Source organism: Hirundo rustica, chromosome 2 (genome assembly GCF_015227805.2).
Source record: "Hirundo rustica isolate bHirRus1 chromosome 2, bHirRus1.pri.v3, whole genome shotgun sequence".
NCBI classification, from domain to species: domain Eukaryota; kingdom Metazoa; phylum Chordata; class Aves; order Passeriformes; family Hirundinidae; genus Hirundo; species Hirundo rustica.
The window spans coordinates 68,132,393-68,156,403 of record NC_053451.1 but is presented as its reverse complement, the minus strand read 5'-3'; the positions used below and the strand labels follow the sequence as shown (position 1 = coordinate 68,156,403).

The window sequence follows — 24,011 nt, the reverse complement described above, 5'->3', positions numbered from 1 at the left end:
GTAACACATTCAGAAATTTAGAATAGTCTGAGACTGCATTTCCCCAATGTTTCAAATGGCTAAATGCAAAACAAATGCAAAACCCCAGAAAAGAACAGATTTTAAAAATTTGGCACATTCTATGAAATTTTATAATTTAAATACTTACAAGGTAAGAAATTCATGAACGAAAAAGTAGTTATTTACAAATAACTTTAGGTGCACATTTCTTGTCCCTTTCCAAGCCGTTCTTCTCTGTCACTTCTTCAGAGCATACAGCTCCCAGCCCTACCCACTGACACCTGACATGCAGACCTGAGAGAGTCTGAGATCACTCTGCCAGACCTACCCCAAAGTCACAGAGGACTTTGGGATTTTATCAGACACATGAAAGCCAGGTCATTAGTGAGCAACCCAGTCTGTGCATTTTAATGGGGATTTGCCTTTGAAAAACCTCATCCACACGTAAGACTTGTAGCTGTGAAGCAATACCCTCTTGAATAATCATCAAGTTGATGTTTATTATATCAGGGATTTTTTTTTTTTGCCTCCACAGCATCAGGCAAATGTCTGAGAAAGATATCCATCTGTACCTGGAGCTCACGCCTTCATCCTCACCCTATTTCCATTCAGTCTGAATAAGATCAACTACAAGCAGCATTTTTATTGAATGTTGAGAACTTACAATGACGATGCCCACCTGACATTAAAAAAAACCCAACAAACCAAAACCACCCCCCCATACATACATGTATACAAAGGTAGTTAGTTAAGACAGTCAATATCACTTTTTTACAACCCCTTATATTTGCAAAAGAACCTGCGACTAAATGTCTGGCCCTGTTTCATTTAGGATTACATTTTCAGGTCCATCAAGTGTCAGTGGTACTGTTTAGCAAACAGAGCATGGTGACACAAGGAAAAAAAGGCTTTTCCTAGAGCAAAAGTGCAGTAATGCCTTTGTCCCCTGCTTCACCTAATCTTAAATAGTTTTCAAAGAAGCATTTCAAGGCAGTGCAACAGGAAATGCTACAAAACTCCTCCAATGCTGTAGTGTCAAACCTGGGTCTTTATTTTTTCTGCCTCCACAACCAGTTTCACATCTGGCTTCATTAAAGTCGGAAAAGACTTTTGAAGATAATCAAGTCTAACATTCTGCTTCCTTTAATGTCAAATAGATACTACTAGAAATAGGATACATATGTGACTTTTTTGGAAATATCAACAAATGATACAATATGACTGTGTATCACATAACTGACCCAAGCTATATGGTTACCACTGGCACCCATCTGCCACTTCCAGCATCCCCAAATTCTGACACGAGCGGCACAAAAGGCACGGTGGACCCCCATGGCTGTTTTTTCATCCACTTCCTTAAAGTAAGCAGAAAAAATATCCACACTTGTTTCTGTTCTTTATCACATCTTGATTTATTAGCTGACATGGTCATTTGACCATACAGAAAATCTCAGCTCAAACTCCAGAAGCTAGACTTCTCAATTCCTTCCTGAAAGAAAAAGTAATAAATAACAAATAGCAAGGTCAATAAAGCAATTCCAGGAAAGAATTTACAAATAACACTGGAAATGGGGTTTGAGATTAGATTGCTCCTGTGAAGAGCAGGTGATGATGACTGCAGAACTGCTGGGCAAGATATCCCGATATCTCTGAACCACCATCTCCCAACCAACACAGCCTCAGTGAGACACAAGGACTGCTTCCTCCACGGCAGAAGTCAGCATATAAGCATATCAAATACTTTGGCTCAGAAACTCCTGGCAGATTTTCCATTTAAAATAGCTCCAACTGTATTTATAAACCTTATGAAATTCATCCTGAAGAAGTTATTTATGGCTAGAAGCCAGCCTCCCTAATCCAGGTGTCTAGCTTATACCTTGACCCTGGGCACCTAGCGAACAGATCCTGAGTCATGTAAGGAAGAGAGCCAGGCAATGAGCAGAAGCAGGTGACTTGAGAAACCTCCAGGGAAAGAGTTTGCTTGTCTGAGTTCAGGTGTCTACCTCTCTTCATACAACTAGTCAGCTGGAACCCAAGACCGAGCTGCTACCAAAAGGCCACCTCCATCAGCATTATCTCTTCCCTGGCTAGAGCACTGGTGCCCTACTTGCCTTTCAGGAGCCAAGCAAATACCAAATACCACAAAACACTCTGATTTTCCCCTGAGCCAACTCACAAGAGCATCAGACAAACACCACTTCCACAGCAAAAGGAGGAAGCACAGGCCAAGCACGGGAGTTTCAATGACACCTTGCTGGAATAACATCTCAGCACTAACACAAAACCACATTGTCGTGGGATCTTCTGTAGGAGGACAGCTTGGCCCAAACAACAGATTTCACTGTTTGTGCTAGCTGAACTGATCTCAGCCACGCTAACTCCTTTAAAGCTGTGATACGTTACAAGGATTTTGACTTTTTTGGCCAACACAGTAATAACTATTTTCCAAAGTTAGTATATTGTGTTCTTTTCTAATAGTAACAACTGAAAGCTGAATCACATCCAGAAACAAAACTGAGAACTTTCACATGAGCTGGTACCGAAAAAATGTGCCAACATTTGCACAACATGTGCCAACACTGGCAAAAAACCATACAGCAAGTCTTAGAATCTTCATGCCCTTCTAAGATAATCCCAGATGTTTTGTACCGTGAATGGAAAACACTGTGGAAATTAGGTTTCTCTATTCAATATAACAAATGAAAGTTTCACAGCTAAGTATCCAGTTGGAAGCTAGCACTCTGTGAGTCAGAGCCATATATCTTTCTTTTCAATGGAAAAATAAAAAAATTAACACTAATAATAAACACTAAATTCACAACACCCTTCAGAAGTTCACAGCATGAAAACCAACAGAACCTATTTTAAAGTAACCTATTCACTACATTCCTTTTAAGTTAGATTTTCACTTGGATTGACAGCATTCAGAAATGTGAAAAACAGCAAAACCAAAACACTCCTCCCAAGATAATTTGGATAATAAGTGAGGTGTGTCAAGCACACCTTAGACCAGCAGAAGTGTTTCTAGTACACTGGGTCTGAGAGCACATGCTGTTTTTCATTAAACTGCTATAGCTGGAAAGCCTGTTGAGAAAATGATAGTTGAGAATTTTATTAGTCTAGTTAAGCAGAAAAGGTCGGGGTTTGTTTTGTTTTTAAAAAATGTCCTGCAGGAGTGGATAAAGGAACTTTAAAGTGGAGGAGTGGTAGGTACAAGAAACAGCTGGAATATGTCTGGTTCTTAAAACATAATAAAACCCAATTGTTTTCCAAGGCTCAGCAAGGTCGCCATCTAACATAATATGCACAAGTGCTCATTAGAAACTTTAAAAATTGGACCAAAAAAAAGTGCCTGACAAAGAAAAGGTGCTAAAAGTGAGTCCATAGTAGTTGGGGAAGAGGGGGAAAGCATGATAAACATGGAAGTCATTATCATCTCACCTTGTCCCTAAACTACGGGCAGAAAAAATGCTTAACCTCATAAAACCGCAGAAAGGATCAGGACACAGTTCAAAAAACAAACAAACAGACAGGAGAAAAACAACAAAAGTAATGCCACAACTAACTCTAGTTGCTAGCCACAACATACAGACCGGAAAAAAACAAAAGCCTGGTCAAAATTGCCTGTAGTTCCACTTAAGCTGCAAGGCATTTCCCCAGTATAGAAGACATACCCTCTTCTATAGTCAACAAGTTAATTCTTTCTCAAAGTGCCTGCAGATGTGGCTTTCATGCAAAATTTTAGAACACTCAAAACTACAAAGAGAAACTTCATAAAGGAAGTGAACATCGTGAACTCAGTTCAAAGCTATGCATGCCTATCACATAGGGCTATGTGAAGACAGACTTCTGATTATCCCTGAGATTTTTCAAATATAGACTTGAAAACATATAAACCAACCTTGCAGAAACCAGGAAATAGTTTTACTCTCAAGCAAAAATTAGTCCCATTTTTCTCTCAAACGTATTACAGATACCTTTCCTGAGATCTGGAAGCAAGGGGACAAAGAAATGGAGAGAAAAATGCTCAGCCAGGTCAAAGGGTATTACTGTCACCCTCTCCCTCTAACACATTGTTGCTAGCCCTATTATATGGCATTTTACCACAGCACTTTAATAGTCTGCAGGCAATGAAGAGAACATTATTTCCAGGATTAAAATTCCCACAGTATTTACTTCCAAACATGTACATTCATACATCAATTAATATTTATACATCAACTGGATACACTCAGATTTATTCCATGAAATACTCATTTCCAAGAATATACACACAGTAATAAAATATTGATGCATCCTCCTAAAGCAGGGTTAAACACACCCCTTATGTAAATATGAGCCAGGACTTTGGCAGCTGTGCTGTAAGAAGTTCTCCAGAAACCAGCCCACCCAGGTTTTATGATTTGACAGAACTACCCAGTATTAAACGTGGTTTAGGGAACAGAATATATAGATTTTGCCTTTTCATTCACACATCTTTCATTCTAGCACTATTCAGGATATTGACTAGCTCTCTACAGGCTATCCAAGAATACATTACTCAGAACTAAGAAAAAATACTTTTTTTCATAATGATTAGTTCAACTTAAATAAAGGTACCTACAAGAAGAGGATTTGAGCAGTGAAACTAGTCTTCTGTCTCCACAGTTATTCTTCCCATACCAGACTGTATGCATTAGATTCATGCTTGGGAGAGAAACAAAACCAAATAATAACTGAGGTAAGCTCTCAATGCAAATACAGGGAAAACATCACTGCTATACCTCTAGCTGCATTTGCAGAAGACAAAAATATACAGTAGAAATACAAGCTTCTAACAGCATCAAGAAAAAGAAGCATTTGGTGACCACATGTCAGAGACTGTTGCCTGAATTTGATTGCTGTACTGTTGGTCCAAACCAAAAGATTTCAATAAGTTGTCCTGGTTCTCAAGTTTTATCCTCAAGCACACTCTTTCTACCAAGTTACTTCACAAATCTGCCTCTTCAATCTTCTGAGCAGGTTTGAGAGGGTGGGGGCAAGGGGTGCACACATATATACACAAATTTATTTCCTCCTGCAAAAAGAAGAAAGAAAAGGCCCCAAATAATTTTTTAACATCCCCTGTAATGCAATAATGCATGCAGCTGTCAAAACACAACAGCATTTAAAATAAGTAATTAGGCAATTTCACTACCTATTTAATGGTCATGACAGACAGGAACAGCAGAGGTGTCTTCAGTTGCTGTCCAGATAAGCTGGGCTTTCTTCTGCTAACACTGTCTATTAAAATTGATAAAACCCTTATTTTGGTATAGAAATCCTCATGTGAAGCACCTACTTCATCATCGCTGGATAGCGTTAGCACCAGGAAGGACTTCTGCTGCAGTGTCCCTGAATGAGGAACAACTCCAGCATTCCAGGGTCCTGATTCCTACACTCTCAACACACTCTGATGAAATTAGCAGCTTTCAGAACATCTGACTTACAACTCTATAGGAGTTATTAGAGAAGGAAATTCAGCTCACAAGAAGAGCAGTAATGTTTTGTGATATTAATAGTTACTTGGCTGAACACCCGTTTTTCAATTCAGTGGATTTGTTGAAGTTGCTCCACATGCTTTCCTACAGCTTTGCTGCTTCACTTCAACAATTCATTCAGGCACACGCTTGTTGGCCACCCTCCCGCAGACTGGATCTGCACATTTGACTACTTCAGGGGGAAAAAAAAATTCAAGCATTACTTGCCTCAAGGCACTTTAACTAAAGATTTACAGACTTTGTGGGTCAGGTTTCAAGTTGCTTTAGCAGACAACTTCAAACCATAGACGTTTACCAGAAGATTAGAATTTGTTTAAAACACAGAAGTAGAATAAAAAGCTGAGACATTTTACAAGAAAACAACACATACGTCTTTCCTCTTGAACCTTTCAAGAAGCATCACTCTTAAAACAGCAAAGCATGTGCTGGGGAGAGGGACTGTGTCTCCCCTTCTTTCACAAGGGTGAACTTGGTGGTGGATGGCAGAAAGAGAGAGCCAGACTGACCTCCCACATCTTGAGGCAGGAAGGCAGTCTGGGATATTTAATAACTGGGGGAAGAATGCTTTGGTTTGGAGGAACAGCTTTTGGCTTTCTTAAGTTATAATATAGAACAGAACACAGTAAAACAATTTTAACCCAGCTATTTCTAGCTTTGGCAAACAAGCTCTACCTTTCATAGACTGAGAGAAAATCCTGAGCTGGAAGAGACACACAAAGACTGAGTCCAACTCCTGACCTTGGACAGGACAGCCTCAACAGTCACACTATGTGCCTGAGAGTATTGTCCCAGCAGTCCTTGAACCTGCTTGGTGCTGTGACCACTTCTGTGAGGAGCCTGCTCCAGTGTCAGATCACCTCTGGGTGAAAAACCCTTTCCTGATACCCAGCCTAAACCTTCCTGACACAACTTCATGCTATTCTCTGGGGTCCCACCCTGGTCACTAGAAAGAAATCAGTGCCTGCCCTCCATTTCCCCTCATGAGGAAATTGTAGACTGTGATGAGGTCCCTCTTTGGTCTTTTCTACTTTGAGAAACTGTTTCCAAGTTGTGGTATTCTAATGTTTTATTCTCAGCATGGCCCACCTCAGCTGAGGTGCCAAGTGAAGGCTGGGTGAGTTTGATCAGCATCACTTGCTCCAGGCAGAGCTCAGAAAGTGCCAAAAGTCTCAGATGCAAGAGGCCAACACCACTAACCAGTGCTGACTTCTGTAGAAAGGGCACCTGAGAAGAGCTTGAGTTTTGCACAGAAAATGACCATTCTTTCCCCCAAAGTAGACATCCTCAACAGGCAGCTCCCCCAGGGACTCCAACTCATGAAACTTGAGACGAGCAGGATCCCCTCCCAATTCCCAATGCATGAAACACAAGAGGTTGGGGACCACACTTTAAGAGGTCTTTGCACTGTGAAGACTACAGACCTTCCTTGTCTGCATCATCATAAAATATGCCTCAACATGAACCTGAATTAAACAACAAAGTCTTTCTCTAGGTAACACCAGATATCAGATGCAATTTTTGTTGTTATTATTCTTAATCAAGTTCTTGCAATTTTTGGGGGTTTGGGTTGCATGCAGGCTTGGGGTTCATTTGTTTTGGTTTTGATTTATTTTTAATTTTTTTTTTGGTTGTATAAAAGCTAGGAACAAATATTTGGGCTCCCATGAGCCAGTGGCTGCCCGACAGCATGGAGAATTCAGCTGGGAACAGGCAGAAAAGGAACCTGACCAGGACACAGTTTTCTCTCACCAAAAACATCAAAAACATACAGGGTAACATTTTTGGATGGTTTGGGGGTATTTTCTACTCCTCTTGGCATCTGACAAATACAGCTGCTCATTCCTGCTACTAAAAAGCCCTCAGCTTCAAGGTTGGAGGTTGTTTTTTTTTAAAAAAAATCTCAGAGTCCAAAGATTTCTGGATTGAAATACAGAAATATGTTAACAAAGCTTTCATTAGCAAAGGGAAAGAGTAACAGTTTACAAATATATTTTGGCTTGTTCCTTTAAATACATAGTAGCTAGTGTCTGTATGCTTTCATCTCCTCTAATGTTAGGGAAAAGCTGGTACACAAAATCTGATCAAAACATCAGAAGTTCATGTTCGTAAATATTTGAAAATCTGCCTCATCTTCAAAACTAATTGTTTAGTCATTAGGACTCACCAAGTTTCACTCTCAATCATGTATTCACCACTTTGTTTCACCAAGACTCATGAAACCTTGGGACATGCCCCATTACCCTAAAAATATCATTACTCTTCCATACAACAACGGAAATTGTTAGTCTTGGCTTTTAATCCATCTGGATGTAAAGAGCAGAGAAACACAACAGTTCTTCTGAAACACAAACCTCATTTCATAGGGAAATAAATATTTACATTTTCCTTTAACATTATGGAATCCCTAACATCCTGTTTATCAATACCTTAAGGTTTGCAAGTTACTCGCTTTACAATAAAATGTTTCTCCAAGGGATAAGTTTTAAAGTTACTTTAAAATGAGAACAGCTTTCACATATCAAAGGATAGCCACACAGATTGGGCAGGGGGGAAGCTGAGCATATGTGTTTTTATCCCTTATGCAAACAGTGTACACTTCATACATCACTTTGCTAGAGCTCTCACATGCTACTGGCAGGCAAAGACACAAAACCTTTTGCAGAAACGGTACAACCACCCAGTACCATATGAAACCTAACAATAATTAAAACAAATCCTCAAACCCTTAAAATAGGATTTTCAAAGACAACATGACATCACCTTAATGAAGCTTTGCCAATTTAAAGAAAGCAATGCAAGAAAGGTGTACGTGAGAGAGGAATGCTTTAATTACTCAAACTCACAGCTAGCTCTAACAAAATTGACACATGGGGAAGCCAGGACTGCTATAATTACCGGCATTCATAGAGGACACAAAACTGACACTTGTGGAGGTCATTTACGATACCCTTGTCTTTGGTGCTCTCAGTTCAACATTCTCAACAGATTTTAAGCACTAGATGTCATTGTTTTACAGAGGAAACAAAGAAACCTGAACTCAGGTCTTGACAAGCTTAAAAAGATGAGGAGTAAAAAGTAACAAACATCCTTTTTTGAATATTTCCTCCTTCCAAAGATACTGTGATTGTGGTTCTGACAACATTAAATTTCATCTTAAGTGACTAAGCACGAAGAAATAAGCTTAATATGTTAAAATACATCTAAACCAGCATTCTAAAGCTCCTCTTTAAAAGCACACGACGACTCCAAGGGAGACTTTTCAGTATTCCTAACATTTCTCAGCTTCCACGCCATCAGCCTCTCTTGCTCAGCCGATGCTGCCCTGGTCATACCCAGGTACACCCAGGAGCAGCCTCCCTACCCACGCTTCAGCACGTACCGCACCGGCGTAACTCGGGGGAACGATACAGAAACACGGATATTTACGTCAAGCGCTGTGCGCAGTCAGACAATCATGTTTCAAAACAGGAGAGAAGAAAATGAGCGTTAATTTCAGGTTGCTCTCTGTCCTGAACTCTTTCGAGACAGGAAGGAGCGTCTTTAATTCAGACTGTCTCGGAGCAACGGCTACAGAAGTAATTTACAAGATGGCAAGAAATTATAAGCCTTAATGACAGGAGGGCAACCAAGCCAGCCTTTAATTTGGATTTGCGAGGAGGGGGCGGTGGCGATAGTGCACAGACAGATTTCTGCAAGTTGCCACGATACTTTCTAAAAATACCAGTCCGCAGCTGCCGACAAAGAACCGAGGTCTGGAGCTGCTGCCGGACGGTGGGGCAGCCCCGCGGGAGCGCGCTGCGCGCTCCGCCGTGCGGGGGCTGCGGCGGGACGCCGGCCTCGGGCAGGGACCGGGGGTATGGAGGGGCTGGCACACGGCAGAACCGAGAGACGCCTCACCTCCAGCCATCGCCGGGCTTCGGTGAACGCCGCCTGGAAGTCGCGCTCCGCGTCCTCTCTCCCGTCCATGGCCAGCAGCGAGCGAGCGGGGGGCGGCCGGCGCTCGGCGGGGCGGGGGCGCGGGAGCGGCCGCCGTCATTCAGCTGCCTCCTTTTAACGCTGCCCGCGCCGTCTCCTCCCCCTCCGCCTCCTCCCCGCGGAACTCCCCCTCCCGGGAGTTCGCTGGCGCTCCGCGGCCGCAGGAATCCGGAGAGCCGCGGGCGGCGCGGCAGCGCCGGGACCCCCGGGGCGGCCGGACGCCGGGAGGGGCCGCAGCCCCGCGGCGCTGGCGGCTCCCTCCCTTCCCTCCCTTCCCTCCCGCCGGGACGCGGCGCCCCTCGCGCTCCCGGCCGGTGGAGGCCGCCCCCGGCGACTCCCGCCCCGGCGCATACCAGGAATAGCTGGGGACAATCGCACCTTTCAGGGCCGGCCCCGCCGCCCCGGCCCCCGCCACCTGCCGCCCCGCCCGGCCGGGGCTGCCCAGCGCGCCGCCGCCTCCCTCCCTCCCTCCGGAGGGGCCCCGGGAGCCCGGGCCGCCTCCCTCGCCTCCGCGCCGCTGGGGCTTCCCCGGCCAGCCACAGGCTGCACCGCGATCCCGAGGAAGAGGCTCCACGCTCTGCAGCTTTGTCCCGTTCGGGGACGAAGTTAGGGAGCCTTTTCCACGGCTACGGGAGACGTGAGAGATCCACACTTTGTTTTGAGGGCTTTTCGTACGAAGTGACCGAGGCGGAGGTGCCCAGGCTGAGCTGGAGCCACGCAGTTCGGCTTCCATGCTTCCCTCCCCAGCCCCGTTGCCCTCAACTCTGGTTTAGCCCACACTACTCACACTGGTGCCATTACTCGGGTTCATTCGTGTCCCTGTCCCCGGCTCACGGCTGCGCTGAGCTCTGCCCACTGGGGTGACCACAAACGTGGGCCAGGTTGGGATCACGCCGTGCTGCAGCGAAGGGTCATCCACCCTGACCGAAGCACGGGAACCAGCAGGGAGGGAGATGGTTTGCTGGAATATAGGGGTGGACAACTGCTAAGCAGAAAAGTTAAGGGGAAAGAGCCATTTTCTCTAATCCACAGCATCAGGTTGTTGTGTTTTGGCTTTGTTTTGTTTGGGATTTTTTGGAGTACTAGATTTCATTTTGACATTGTATTTAAGCTCTCTGCTCCTCGCTCAAAGGAGGCTGTGGTGAGGTGCTCAATCTCTTCTCCCAGGTAACAAGCAACAGAAGAGGAAATGGTCTCAAGCTGCATCAGGAGAGGTTTAGATTGGATATAAGGATAAATTTGTTCAATGCAAGCACCGTCAGGCATTGGTACAAGCTGGGGATGTAGGGGAATCACCATCCCTGAAAGTGTTCAAAATGTTTGGATGTGGTACTTGGGGACATGCTTTAGTGGTGAATATAGCAATGTTACTTTAAAATTGTGCTCAATGATCTTAAAGGTCTTTTCCAACTTTCACGATCCTATGATCTTTTCCTACTTGAACTTTTTGTACTATTATTTCTTTCCATGTCTTCTCTGTAAGTGAAACTGAGTTGCTGCACACATCTTTTGCTTTTTTAGCCCGTGGCAGTACATAACATTTAAAGGACTACTGAGAAAAGTTTACTTAAAACTTGTACTACACAGAAGTTCACTTCTCCTGAGATACTTACTTGGGAAAGAATCTTCTGTTTTACAAAAAAAAAAGCCCTTAGAATGGGGGAGAAGCACTTTAGGAGATCAACAAGCCAAGAAGCTAGGAGCCATCGCTTTCTGCAGTATAAGGAAATCAGTGTTGCTGGCGTTACATACAGGGGGGGAAATGCAGTGACTCCGGCTGAAATAAGTTCCACGGGAGATGTTTGACATTTATTAAAGTTACAAATGCATAGAAGTTATGTAGTTAGCTCCTCACCCTGGTATGATTTGAGACATCTATGCTGTAGAGCCAGCAAGGAATAATGATAACCAAAGCTGTAATTTTGAGAGGTTTTTTTCTTACCCTTTTTTCCTGTTCCAAGCCAGATCAGCCACAAGACCAAATACAAATGAAGAATCTGCATTTTTCTTGACTGGGAAGCCTGAACATCAGAAAACAACCCTCTCATCTCAATATTTAACATACATGATTACAAAGGTTAAAAATGTCTAAATAAAACATGTATCAGCTGCTGCTGCTGGCTGACATCAGTTTGCATTACCTGATGTTACCAAACACTTTTTTTGAGAACTACAGCAGCCATTCTCCAGTTTTTAAGGTCTTTCACTTCATCCAAGAATACAGTGCTTGTCCCTAAGTAGGAGAAAGTAACTAAGAATTCTATAAAACAGGCTTCAAAAGAGGTCATGCTAAAAAAAAAATCACATTTCTCACTTATTTCTGGTTGCTTTATTTCACTTCATAACAAATCAAATCACTTTTCTTACAAATGAAGTGTTTAATGTTTTAGATCAAGTAATTCAAGTAATTTGAGTAATCATGTAATTTGATTAAGTGTTTAAGTAGACTGCATGGATCACAGCAACTTTCAAGTTGAAGTTCCTTGCTAAGTAAAAAAAGTTCCAACATGTAAATCTCATTCTCAAAGTAAATTTTAAATTAACTGTCACAGATAAATTATCTACATAAGCCTGAGCAACCAAAATAGTTTTATTATTCCTTTGCGCTCACAATGTAAGTCACCAGAGTCCTAGATTAGAGAAAGATTACATACACCAGATATGACTGCTAATTGTTACTGTCAAAAGTAGCAAAAGTAATATTGTTCTACTTGACAAAAATAAACCCTTTCAATGTGTGTGCTCCTAGGGATAAGTCAAGCAATAGTTTACGTCATATTCTTTTCAAGGAGAGTTCTACAAATATTTGACACAATAATATTTTCTACCAAGACAGGCTTCTTTCTTTAAGGAGAGACCGTATTTATTTTGTAAATGTGGGCTGTTAAGTGTCTTTATTTTCCAAAACATACATTTCAATGTCAGAAAACAACTTCCTGCTTCTTCCTTTAATTGAATCATGCAGCCACGATTGTAAGGAAAGGGCATTGTACTGGTTATTGAATTATGATTTCTTAACAAAATGTTGGTAAATAACATAGGAAAACTTGCACCAATACACTTAAAAGAGCTTGAACAATCCTGTGTGCTTAATAGCACACCAGCTCCACTCAGCTAAAATTAATGTTAGCGTGGAGCATGCATCATCTCCTCACTCCTACACACACCATTTCCATAAGATGGTGTGTACATCTGGCCCAGACTGAAGAGGCTGAAGAGGGATTTCCTGGCACAGCATGCCCATGGCCAAGCCATGCTCCTCCACAAAAGGGTGTCGAGGGCTCTGGCAGAGCTGCACAAGTTAGAAAATGCAGTGTTATTTTCTTCCCATGGAGCTTGAGCTAATAAGAAGAGACTGTACAGCTCAGGCGATGATGCAGACATTGGGGTGTCGCAGAGCCAAAAGCACCATGGGGTCTGGAGGGTTTATCAACCTCTAATCAGAACCTTGCTTGACCTTCACAAGTCAGCCAAGCGTTCATACCTCACTTTTTTTATCCATGTTGTACGGGTTCTATCAGTGACAGATACTCCAGCAGCTTGTGGATCCCTTCTTGCGCTCCTCGAGACAGTGCCAAAGCCTGTGCCAAAGCCTGGTCTCACAAGCTCCGGAAGTCTGTTACACTGTATGTCGGGTGAGATGTATTTCTACAGGGCAGTCTTTCACCATTTCTACCAAAGGACCACGCAGTGAGCAGATCCAGTTCATCATAAAGGTAAGTACATTGCTCCTCCTTTGGCATCTCAAAGCAGCGTTCACTAAAACATACCATCTTACATATTAATAAACCAGAAATTAATGCTGAAAATAAAAGAGGGAACCCTTACCCTGCAGAACAACTGATTTGAAGACTATGTAGATAGATGCTACGCAACACTACAATATTGCCAAAATACTAAGAATTCTTATTTCTAAGTTTTTACTTAAGATTCATTATGTATTTTTCAGTGTACCACAGAGAATCTCACCCCAAATTTACTATTCTAACCTTTTTATCCTTTGTCCCAAATTTGTCTCATCAGTTCTTGTGCCTAACAAGGAGCTCCACTTCTGAAGGGATTTTGCAATAAACAGCTGCACAAAAACCATTTATTACTTAATACCGCTGAAATCTTCTGAACGCTGAAGATCATATATAATGAGACCATTTCCCTAGCACAGACAACTGATGTAGCTAGTTTAACAGCTTTGAACTGCACTTCCTCTCTTTCCTGACCCTCCTCCCTATCCTAAAAGGGCCTTATCTATATTAACTATGGCTTACTTGAAAGGCAAGCCTCTAAGTCACCATTAGCTTAAAATATGCAATATCCCAATTCAGTGGTGACAACCTTTATTTGATTTTGTTGATATTAGCAAGAAGACAACACAGCTGGTTTGGTTACTAAAGCCTCTGATTTTTATTTAAAAGCAAGTTTCCGGGCTTCACTAATGAGCATGGCAACATAAAGCAAGTCTTCATGACACTGCATTTCATTGGGGTGAAAAAGCAAAAGCTTCAAAAATAGAAGCTCATTAGTGTCATTCTTCTCCTTTGCTTTTCCAACTAGCTCACTTATAGAAAATAGACTATTGTTGTTACTGGACTCTCCAGGTGATATGTTTTAGACAGACACTCCAGCTTTTTCTTTAGAGTGCAAGAGATGTTCTTAAGTGATAAAACAGACTCCCAGGCCTCTCTCTTTTCTGTAAAGAAGGAAAACTCTGCCAGAGTGCTTCTGGCATAACCCCATTCATTTTTCCTGCAATGACAATTGATAAAGAACGAAAGCACCCTCCGGGACATGGAGGGTTCGGTTTCCTTGGGCAGCAGGTGTGATTGGAAGCAAACCTAAATTATTCCACTTCAAAGGAGTGAATAAGGAATATTTTTCCAGAATGTCAAAAACATGCACATTAACCCAAACCAATCTTCAGAAGAATCCCAAAGTATTAAGATTGCTTAGCTAGAAAACGGAACCCCAAACCAAAACCAAACAAGAAAATCAAACTCAAAACAACCACAATGTTACTAATTCAGGTATAGAAATTGGTCAACAGTACCTCAAGATCAGTGGGTGGGGTGGGAGGGATGGCACAGGGGAAGGCTATCACATAGCATTCAGTAATGCCACCTGACAAACTTACAACAGCTATTCCTACAGGGGAGAAAAGTATATGACTATCATGGCTGCCTTAAAGTCTCCACTCTGTTTCTGTTGTTGCTAAACAAAACTTCATTACAACAATCATGCTTTTCTATCACTTATTTCAGTTAGGTGAGGTACTTCACATTGCTGTATTCACCTGTGTGTGCCCTCCACAATCCTACCATTTGAATTACTTAATGTGTCTTTTCGGGGGAAAAAATCCATGTCATTTTTCCACATATACAAATAGCAAAACATTGGTTTAACTAAAGTTTTTTGACAATTTATTAACATTATTAGACTTGAGAAACAAAGTGAAGTTTTATTCAAAATGTAAACATTAAGATAATTTTAAAATGTTAGTGTTCACCAACAGTAAGAATAGTCCTTTTTCTGCCTATTTTTTTTCCATGTATTTATTTATAAATAATGCACTGAAAAAAATGTCTTTGTCACTTGAGTCACCTGAAGAAGTTCTTTTAATATTCTTGCACCATCATAAATAAAAGATGGAGTTAGCCTCATACTCCAAGTTGTCAGCCATTACGATACCACATACTCCACTCAGAATGTTACCTGTGCATGACACAAATGATAATCCTGCACTGAAGCAGAGCATCATTATTACGAGGAAATATCACACACAGTAATTCCCAAAACTTAAGGGGGTGGAAGGAAAAAAACCTACCTCATAGAAATCTTGCACAAAATGCATGCCTGTATAGAAATACCCAGAATTGCTGTAGGAACAAGCAGCAAAGTATAGCAAGGACAAATGCAAAGTTTATTCCACGTATGCTACAATTAGTCAAGATGTTAGGGAAGTATCAAAATTTGTACTATTAACATTTGGCAACAGTTTTATTCTTACAATACATTGCAATAAAGTTGCCTCACTGGAAAAGGCTTTTAAGCTGCAGACAGTGCAATTGCATTAAATCTTAATTCTTCTGGGTCACGTTCCATGAATTTCTTACAAACTTCTATTGCATCCTAGGGGAAAAAAAAGTACAAAGAAACCCAAAATTAAAACCAGTACAAATCACATTTGTTGTAAAAAAACCAAACAAAATTCAACTGAAATATGAAGATATGCTTTATCCAAACTATGCTCAAAATGGATTTTTCCATAAAGGTTTATTAAATAGTGTGACAAACCTACATAAACTGTATTTCTGAGTTACTGCTTCTCAAGATTACTTACAGTGCTCATATGGGCAGCCTAAAAGAGCAAAAGTTTATGAAGGACCTTATGATGATTTCTGTGACTGAATATTACTTTGTGCAGCAGATGTGTTGCTTGTCTGACTTTCTAAATGCATCTCTGAAGCTTGCCTTAACTAGTACTGCTGCCTTCAGAAATTGCTCCTTTGTTTCAAGATGAATCTAAGCGGGGTGGGGTAATTGAAAGATTTTAAGTAATTCCTTCATCTAACAATCTGGAGAACACATGTTATCAGCAAAAGCAGGAAAAAGCCACATACGGACTAAGGAAAGCTTTATCCAATTTCTTCCCCTTCCAAGCAAGCACAAATTGTTTGCAAACTTCACAGACATTAGTCTAAGCTTCTAGACTACAAAATAATTTGGGATTTTGTTTGGTTTAGTTTCTCTGGTTTCTTCCTTTTGTAATATTAATCCAGTCTGGATATCAGAAGACTCAGATCTATGCATTGCATTCTCTAAACTTGAACTTTGCATCATTCTATGGGGATGACAGTTTATCCTCCCAACTCAGTGTATCCCTTTCCAATTCGTTTCTCATCTCATGACACAAAGAAGCACCCAAAAGAAGCTGTGAAAGTGGAGAATGATTATTAGCAAGGGTTAGAAATCAGCTTCTGTCTAGTGTGATACCTGTGAAACTACAAACCAAAGGAAAGAGAATGAAAATTTGTAAGTTTTCAATCTGCTAACTTCTTGTTAGATGTGCTAATTGAATAGTACATGAAAATCTAAGCACAGAAGATGTCAGTCCGATCTTGTGTTATAGTCAACCCTTCTGACGTTTATGTTCTGATATTCTGTAATCCAGAGCCACAAGTGTTCCAAAGTACCTCTTTTCAAACCTAGTTTTGCCTCACCATCCCATTTGCTGTATTCCTCATCCAACTATAAATACAGCTAGACTTGTATAGGTGTTTTCATTTATCTATTTTATAAATTTTGTGGAAATACAGCAAGAATTTTGTATAACACCATTCAAGAAGGTTCTCCATCCCTACCTCTAAAAAAGAATCGTCGCTGGTTTCACCATGGTTTATTGGAAATGGCTTGCGCCCATCTGTTGAAAGAAAAAGTGGGATTGAATAACACATTTATAAAATTATAAAAGCTTCATTATCCAGTTAAAACTATTTAAAGAGATTTTTTGTACTTCACTTTCAAAAATGCTCATTTTTCATAAAGTTCACACATGCACCTAGATGTTCCTTGATCTCTCCACTGCTGACTGCTTCTACAAGTATCATTATACACAGTCTTTTTAGAAAATAATCCAATCAAAGTAATGAAATACTTTTCAATATTTAATTTGGAGGCTTCAAAGCTGTAAGTTGCTGTAGTTTTAGTGCTGGTATAATACTTAGGTTTTTCAAGTAGAGTAGAAAAATTTCAGCTCTGCTTGATGGATTTACACAGACAGACAGCTGTATCTCTGTGGTGTTTGACAGCTGTGATCAGGGACTCCACAACAGACCAGAGTAGGAAACCCACCATTCTGAAGAGTCTGGCATCACTGAAAATGTTTCTGTTACTTAAAATAAATTAGCAAACAAACCCAACAGCTCTAGATATTAAGTACTTTCACAGCATGTCAACAGGGTTACTATAATTTTTTTTTTTTTTTTTCCCAATAGACTAATGCTTGGCATTCTCAGCATTTAAAAAATAATTCATTCATATAAATATGCTACAGGTTACTTGCAAAGAGTTAACAGTGTGAAAATTTATGTCAGGGTATCCTAAGTATTTGCTAAACCAAAATCACTTTTGGCTCTTCCCTGTAAAAGGCTTTTCCCACCCCAAAGATGCCACCAAAGTTGACAACATTTTCAAACTATGTTTTCCATAACTAAAAATAGATTTGATGTTAGAAAACCTTTGGATTTATATGAACAATATGTTTTTCATTATTGTAACTACCATGACTGAAGATACAAGTTAAAACCCTCAGAAAATCCAGGGAAACATAACGGAATACTCTGCACTGCTGCTAGCTAAGTTTACCTTAATTTTGGGGCTTTTTTATGTCCATATTGGCAGAACAACATTTTAATTTCATGTGCCTATAAATAACGTGTTTTCTACGACAAAAACATCATATACATTTAATATCCATGCGCTTCCTTAGCATTTTCTGCATGCCAAAGCCCACATGCTGCCCACACTGTCTGAAGCCAGTGAATTAATTGAATAACCTTCCAACGAGTTGAAAAACCTTCCATTTTCCTACTTTTAAGTTGGGGGGGGGGTTTTGCTTTATTCCACTGGTACAGAGAGGTTATTTTAAGAACAAAAGAAATAGTACTATTGACATTCCACTGTCGAGCTGAGCTAAATGCCTCTTCTCCTTCTAATTTTCTATTTTAAGGAAAAATTCAAATGGGGTTTCTCTCGCATCATACCTACAGAAAATAGGTAAACGTGCTCATCATAGTATTTATGCTGCTTTCTAAGCAGCATAAATTAATGGACAATGAAAATATATCACAGAAATAGTAGCACACAACCAAAAAAAGTGCAAATCCTCCCTTATGCTTTGAAATATTTATTGCACCCTACAGAACTTATCTTTTTGATCTAGTCCACTGACAGATATACAGCATCATAAAACACAAAAATGTATGCCTATTGGTTATGACTTATCCCTGGTAATATCCCTTAGATCAACTTAATATTACCATAAGCACTTCTTATATATTGCTTATGCCCCATGTTGTGACTACTTATCACCTGTAAAGGGCATTGCTTAATTACATGCTGATTTTCAAAATATGAAAAATCTTACCACCACAAAATACTGCAAAAAATATGTTAGGAATTGCAGGTGATTTGCAGGTTTTAAATGCTGATCTGCTTGCTGGTTTTCTGAAGAGCCTGCTGGAAACCTAGTTGCCCAGCAACATATTTAAGATTGGAGTCATTAGAGAACATCTGAGCAAAACTAAGTGCTACACAATCTGAAGAGGGAAAAAACAGCTGTATTTCAAAAAATAAGGACTACTGTGGCACAGTCCATTGACCCCAAAAAGTTGAGGAAAAAATGACCAGACTATTACAAACAAGTTGCAGAATATTAATATCTCTTAGTACCCTGGTTACATACTTTGAGTTTAAACAGTATCGTGCTACTTCATAATATGGCTAACATTTCTGAAGTGGCACACAGTTAATTTAATACTTCCACCAGTAGTTCGGGAACATAAATATAACAAATGTCCTGTGAAATTTTGAGTGTTTATTCATTTTTCTTGCTTCTTGTCCTCAGAAATACCCATAGAAGTTTGGAAGCAGTCTAGTATTCTGTACCATTTTATCTTAATAGGATGGAGTTGAGGGAAGGAGAAACAAAAACCAAACAAACAAAGAAAAAAACCCCAACAAAAATCCCAAACAAACAAATGAACACCAACCAACCAACCAACCAAAAACTCCACAAAAAAATAAAACACCAATGGGAAGAAGGCTGTGGATGTTTGAAAGAAATCCCCAGACCCCTAAGATTCAGCTGGAAAGAACCTAAGCCCTATATAACATCAAGAAATCTCTCTGAAACTCTGACAGTTAACGGCATCACTACTCGCATCTGTTTCTAACAAATGAAGAGAGTGGATAAAAAGTGTTCTTACCCAATTCATAGAGATGACCACCTACATTAACTAATGCAATAAAGTGAAGATCTACTTTTTCATCTATACTTGGTGCCTGCAAGACAAAACCAGACAGAAAGAAATTTTGTTTACTAAAACTCTTATTGTTATGTGATTAATGAGCATGTATCATCATAATATGCAAAACACCTGGACAAAAGAAATCACAATTGGAAAGCACATTCTGGATCTATACAGAATGGCAGAAGTCAAGTGAGGAACATTTTGCAATACAAAGAGACTGTCTGCAATACATATATCAGTAGGAGTCCATGCAGAAAAGTATCTGGAAGAATTTCTGATTATAGCTCTACATAAAAGCTCTATTTTTCATTACTGAATTAGAATTAAAATCAGCTCAAATACATAAATATCAAAAACAGACTTTCATATAAACAATCCTTCACTAACCTATCTCCCATAACAAAGTGATGCAGGACTCAACTCTGAACCTGTAATATTTTAGAACTGAAAATATTTGCTTGGTCACACTATTTTTTTTCCTCATAAGCCCACCCCAGTTAATCAGTTTCCTCTTGTCAGGCAGTCAAAACAAGCACACCTTTGGGGAGGAAAGATAATAACCAGAGATGCCCAGACTGAATTTTCAAAGTGGCATCATACTCATCATACCCAGTAAGGACTGAAGTACAGTGACAGGACCAAGTGATATGACATACAAAATGTCAGTTAGTAAAGATATACCTAGCCCAGTACTGTCTGGCAACTGCATAAAGCAGCAAAAGCTTTTGCAGAAGTTCGTGGGCATGCATGGCATGGTGCTTCACCAACACACGTTCCCAGCACCTGCTAAGCAGTGGTGTTTGAACCTGTGAGCCAGAAGATCTATCATCACTTCTGAGCCTAAAGCTCGATCGCCACTGTTGTGTTCAATAGCAATTGATGGCATTAATTCCTTATCAGTCTGTCCAGTCTGCATCTGAACTTTGATGAACAACTTAAGATCATACTGTTTTGAGCAAATGGGAAAAAGGATTTCAGGTTTTCTTCACTATCAAGAATCTGACTTGTGAGAAAATGTATTTTGTGTAATTTTCTTTCATTTTCTAATTACTGCTAGGCTTACATGAATTTTCTAAAAGTTTCCAAAAGTGTAAAAACTTGCTAGAAACAGATTAGAGTGTAAAATAAGTTGTAGAACCTCATCTTTTAAAGAATGGGTTCAAAATTTCCTTTTTAATGATGGCCATGAGAAAAGACTTTAAAAGATGATACAAATTGAAGAAATTTGGCAAACAACCAGAATAGCAGAGTGAAGGACAAGAAGCCACCGTAAGTCCTTCAGATACATCAGGAAGGCCAAAGAATGCAGCACTGTGGAGGAACTGCCAACAGCTTACAGAAATTCTGTGCAGCAAGTTCAAAAATTAGAAAAAAAAAACCAACAAAAAACCACACAACTTTCCCTCACTCTCATTTAAGATTTATTTCCATGACCAGTTAAAACTGTGAAAGGCACAAATATCCTGTTTCATTGCTGTTTCAGAGAGCCTAGAATGGAGAAAAGGCATTGTGGCCTCTGTAGATGAGGCATCTATCAAAGGGGCAAGAGGACCTCTCCACCAGAAATTCAAGCAGTCTAAGTGAAATGGCCTTTGATAATTTTGTTTCACAGAAGGTCAAACAGAGCCGGGACTCAGCAAAACCAAATAGCCCCATAAACTTGACTACCCCAGTTGTCCACTTCAAAGGACCACAGGTTTCCATAAAACCACACAAGACAGTAGGTAATATCCAATGGCACCTTGTTGTTATTGCTATTGATCACCCATTTTTTTACCGACATCTAAACTATAGTGCTACAAAAGTGTGCAGGTAGGCAAGGCTGAGCATGCTTGTCAAATCTCACATTGTCACCTAATTCCCTTCACAGACATATCACTTCACAGCTGTTCACTTATCAATGAACTTATCAACTCAGAAATCTGTGTTTAAGAAATTTCAGGGTTAGGGGAAAGATCACTGCTAGTTAGTGTCACATTAGGAAGGAAGTGGCTTAATTTAAAGCCTACATCTGAACATACCCTACCTGGGCTCAAGGCGAAATGAAGTAGGAGAGTACATCACTATTTCAGAGGACTTTGAGATGCTCAACAGTTGATTTTGACTACATTTAGAAAGAAGGTATAGTGCCCTTTTGACCATTTTGGGTGTTATGTTCTTTGTCAAACTCTAATAAACACCCTTTCTCTAGAGAGACACCACTGGCATGCTTGGAATGCTGAGTCTATATATAGAAAGAGGATAAATACAGAAGCCATCAAAAAAAGCATGATTGACTTTTCATAAAGTTTGCTTAGAGACAGACTCCTATAGAATCCTGCTGAGTTTTTGTATATGACTAATCTAAATAACATGCTTTCATTGTCCTATTGCCATAAACTGTGAGAAATGCTGTGTTTTTACATTTTTAATTCCTCAACCTCAGAGAGAATGAAAGTGCCATGCCATTATTAATGGCATGTCTACATTCCTACATGTTCTAATGTAGGCAGTCTTCTTCCACTGAGATTTATTTTCATCTAATCTAGATACCACTAAAGTTGATCTGTTACATTTCTTGAAAAAACTAGGATTTCAGTAATTTTTGACAGAAAAATATTTGCATAATCATAAGCACAGAGAAACAACAGGGTCTGAATAGTCACGATGACTTAAAACTTTGGATAATAAAAATCTGTTACTTATAACTTAAGCAAACAAGTAACTGGATAAATCTTTCCCAATGTGATGAATCTGATTCAAAATCCCTCCACCCCTTCCCTCCTTAGGGAAAAAAGCCCTAACACATCCATATATGTGCAAGCACACTCACGCATACAGAGACACCACATGAAAAGCCGAGTAAGGCAAATTTCCACTTCACTGGGAAGCCCTAGAAGTTCTAACTCTTGAACCAGAAGACTTTAAATTTCAAAGGAATGAAAAAAAGAGGGAGTGTCAGCTCCAGGGAGATGTCTTTTGCGGCCTCCTCGAAAAGCTACACCTTTGGCCAAGTTTTCAAGTTTCTAACAAAAGTGCCTGTGTCAATGCTTAAAAGAACAAGGAACATAGCTTTAAGAAGTCTGCCTGCATGATCTTCATGAGGTAGCATTGCTTAGAACAGTAACAGAGGATTTTCTCTTGATTACTCTTCTTGTCAAAGACCACAGTAACAGAGACATCAATCAAGTATTGAGATGAACTTTTCCCCTAGAATTTTTCACTTAAAAGCCCAATCAGTGTGCAAGAAGAAAAAGCACATTTGAAGGACCACATGTATGTATGAACCACCAGGAGAAAGACACGGGACCCTAAATAACGTGATTGTCTAATCAGGATTTGGAACTAACCTATGAGATTCAAGGCTCATTTTTCAAGTCTTCTGAAGAGCTGTCATGCTGAGTGCAGGAAATTTATACTTCTATCCAGGAAAGACAGAAAGAGGATGAATACCAGGATCTTGAGTAGCTTACAAAGCTTATGTTATGGTTGCAGTCATAGTATAAGAAGTAAGTTTTGGTAATTTGGGTCAGTAGACATAATTTTTCCAATTTATTTCTCTAAACTAAAAACATGCTAAAAAATATAAACCAGAAGACTCGAAACTGATTTAAAGAAGAAAAATACAAGAAGTGCTCAAAGTGATGGTTCTGAGAATATCATCTCAAATGTAACTTTTTCCCTAGGAGCTAACGTAACATTCAATGATAATAATACAGAATATTTTCATGAATACTCACTCGCACACACAAATGAGACAGGCAAGGTTGTCTGCCCTCTAATTCTGGATACCACATTAAAAGCACTTAAATATCAGAGTCCCAGTTTTTCAGAGGATTTGATTGCCTTCTCTCCTAACCTGGACATTCAAATTGACTAATAAACAAGAGCTGACCTTTGTGAGAAATCAATTTGAATTGACTTGTCTCAGGTCAATACCCATTAGTTCATGCTATTGAAACAGAACCTCTATATTTCTTCCTCTCTTCACTAGCAGATTCCAATTCTGTAATTGAACTGGCAGTTCCCAAAGTTTTTACAATACAAATGAAAACTCTTTCTATGCCTTCTTGTACTAAGAAATTCCTTTAGCTTTACCTTTCACCACTGCATGCTGCCCTCTCTTCATGAACTCAACCTCTTTCAAAGTCTTTCTAGTTGTTGCACTAACCTTCAGAAACTCAATGGTACACCCCATATCGCTGTTTGCCCAATCATATCAACCTAATAAATAAAGTATATTTCATCACCTGAACAGTTTAACTTGCAATGCACTTGGATTACTATCCCAATCTAAAAGCTGGTATTCAATTTTCATGCATTTGAAATCCTTTGATCTTCAAAGGTTACTAAGTCAAGACAAAACTGTTTGTCAAATTTATGTGTGACTGGTTTCTTTTCTCAAAAGCTTCATTTCTGGGACAAACTTACAACTGGGAAAAAAAAATGGTCTTGCTCTCATGGATCCACACCCTGCTTAAAAATTATTTATGAAAGACTACATTATAAAAGG

General features: G+C 39.9%; 2 protein-coding genes across 12 annotated transcripts in view; both read right to left on the bottom strand.

Annotated features, from left to right (window-relative positions):
• The window catches only part of LMO7 (LIM domain 7), a 131,084-nt gene extending 121,557 nt beyond the window's left edge, over positions 1 to 9,527 (bottom strand). For all 9 annotated transcript variants that reach the window (XM_058419503.1, XM_058419504.1, XM_058419505.1 and 6 more), the window contains exon 1: positions 9,417 to 9,527. In XM_058419503.1, the coding sequence (XP_058275486.1) occupies positions 9,417 to 9,485 (69 nt within the window). In that variant the 5' untranslated portion in view covers positions 9,486 to 9,527. The remainder of the gene's footprint in view (positions 1 to 9,416) is intronic.
• Positions 9,528 to 15,387: 5,860 nt separating this feature from the next.
• Positions 15,388 to 24,011, bottom strand: part of UCHL3 (ubiquitin C-terminal hydrolase L3) — a 41,286-nt gene continuing 32,662 nt past the window's right edge. For all 3 annotated transcript variants that reach the window (XM_040056888.2, XM_058419500.1, XM_058419501.1), the window contains 3 exons: positions 19,475 to 19,550; positions 16,850 to 16,908; positions 15,388 to 15,617 (listed from right to left, as the gene is read on the bottom strand). In XM_040056888.2, coding sequence (XP_039912822.1) covers positions 15,534 to 15,617; positions 16,850 to 16,908; positions 19,475 to 19,550 — 219 coding nt within the window. In that variant the 3' untranslated portion in view covers positions 15,388 to 15,533. The remainder of the gene's footprint in view (positions 15,618 to 16,849; positions 16,909 to 19,474; positions 19,551 to 24,011) is intronic.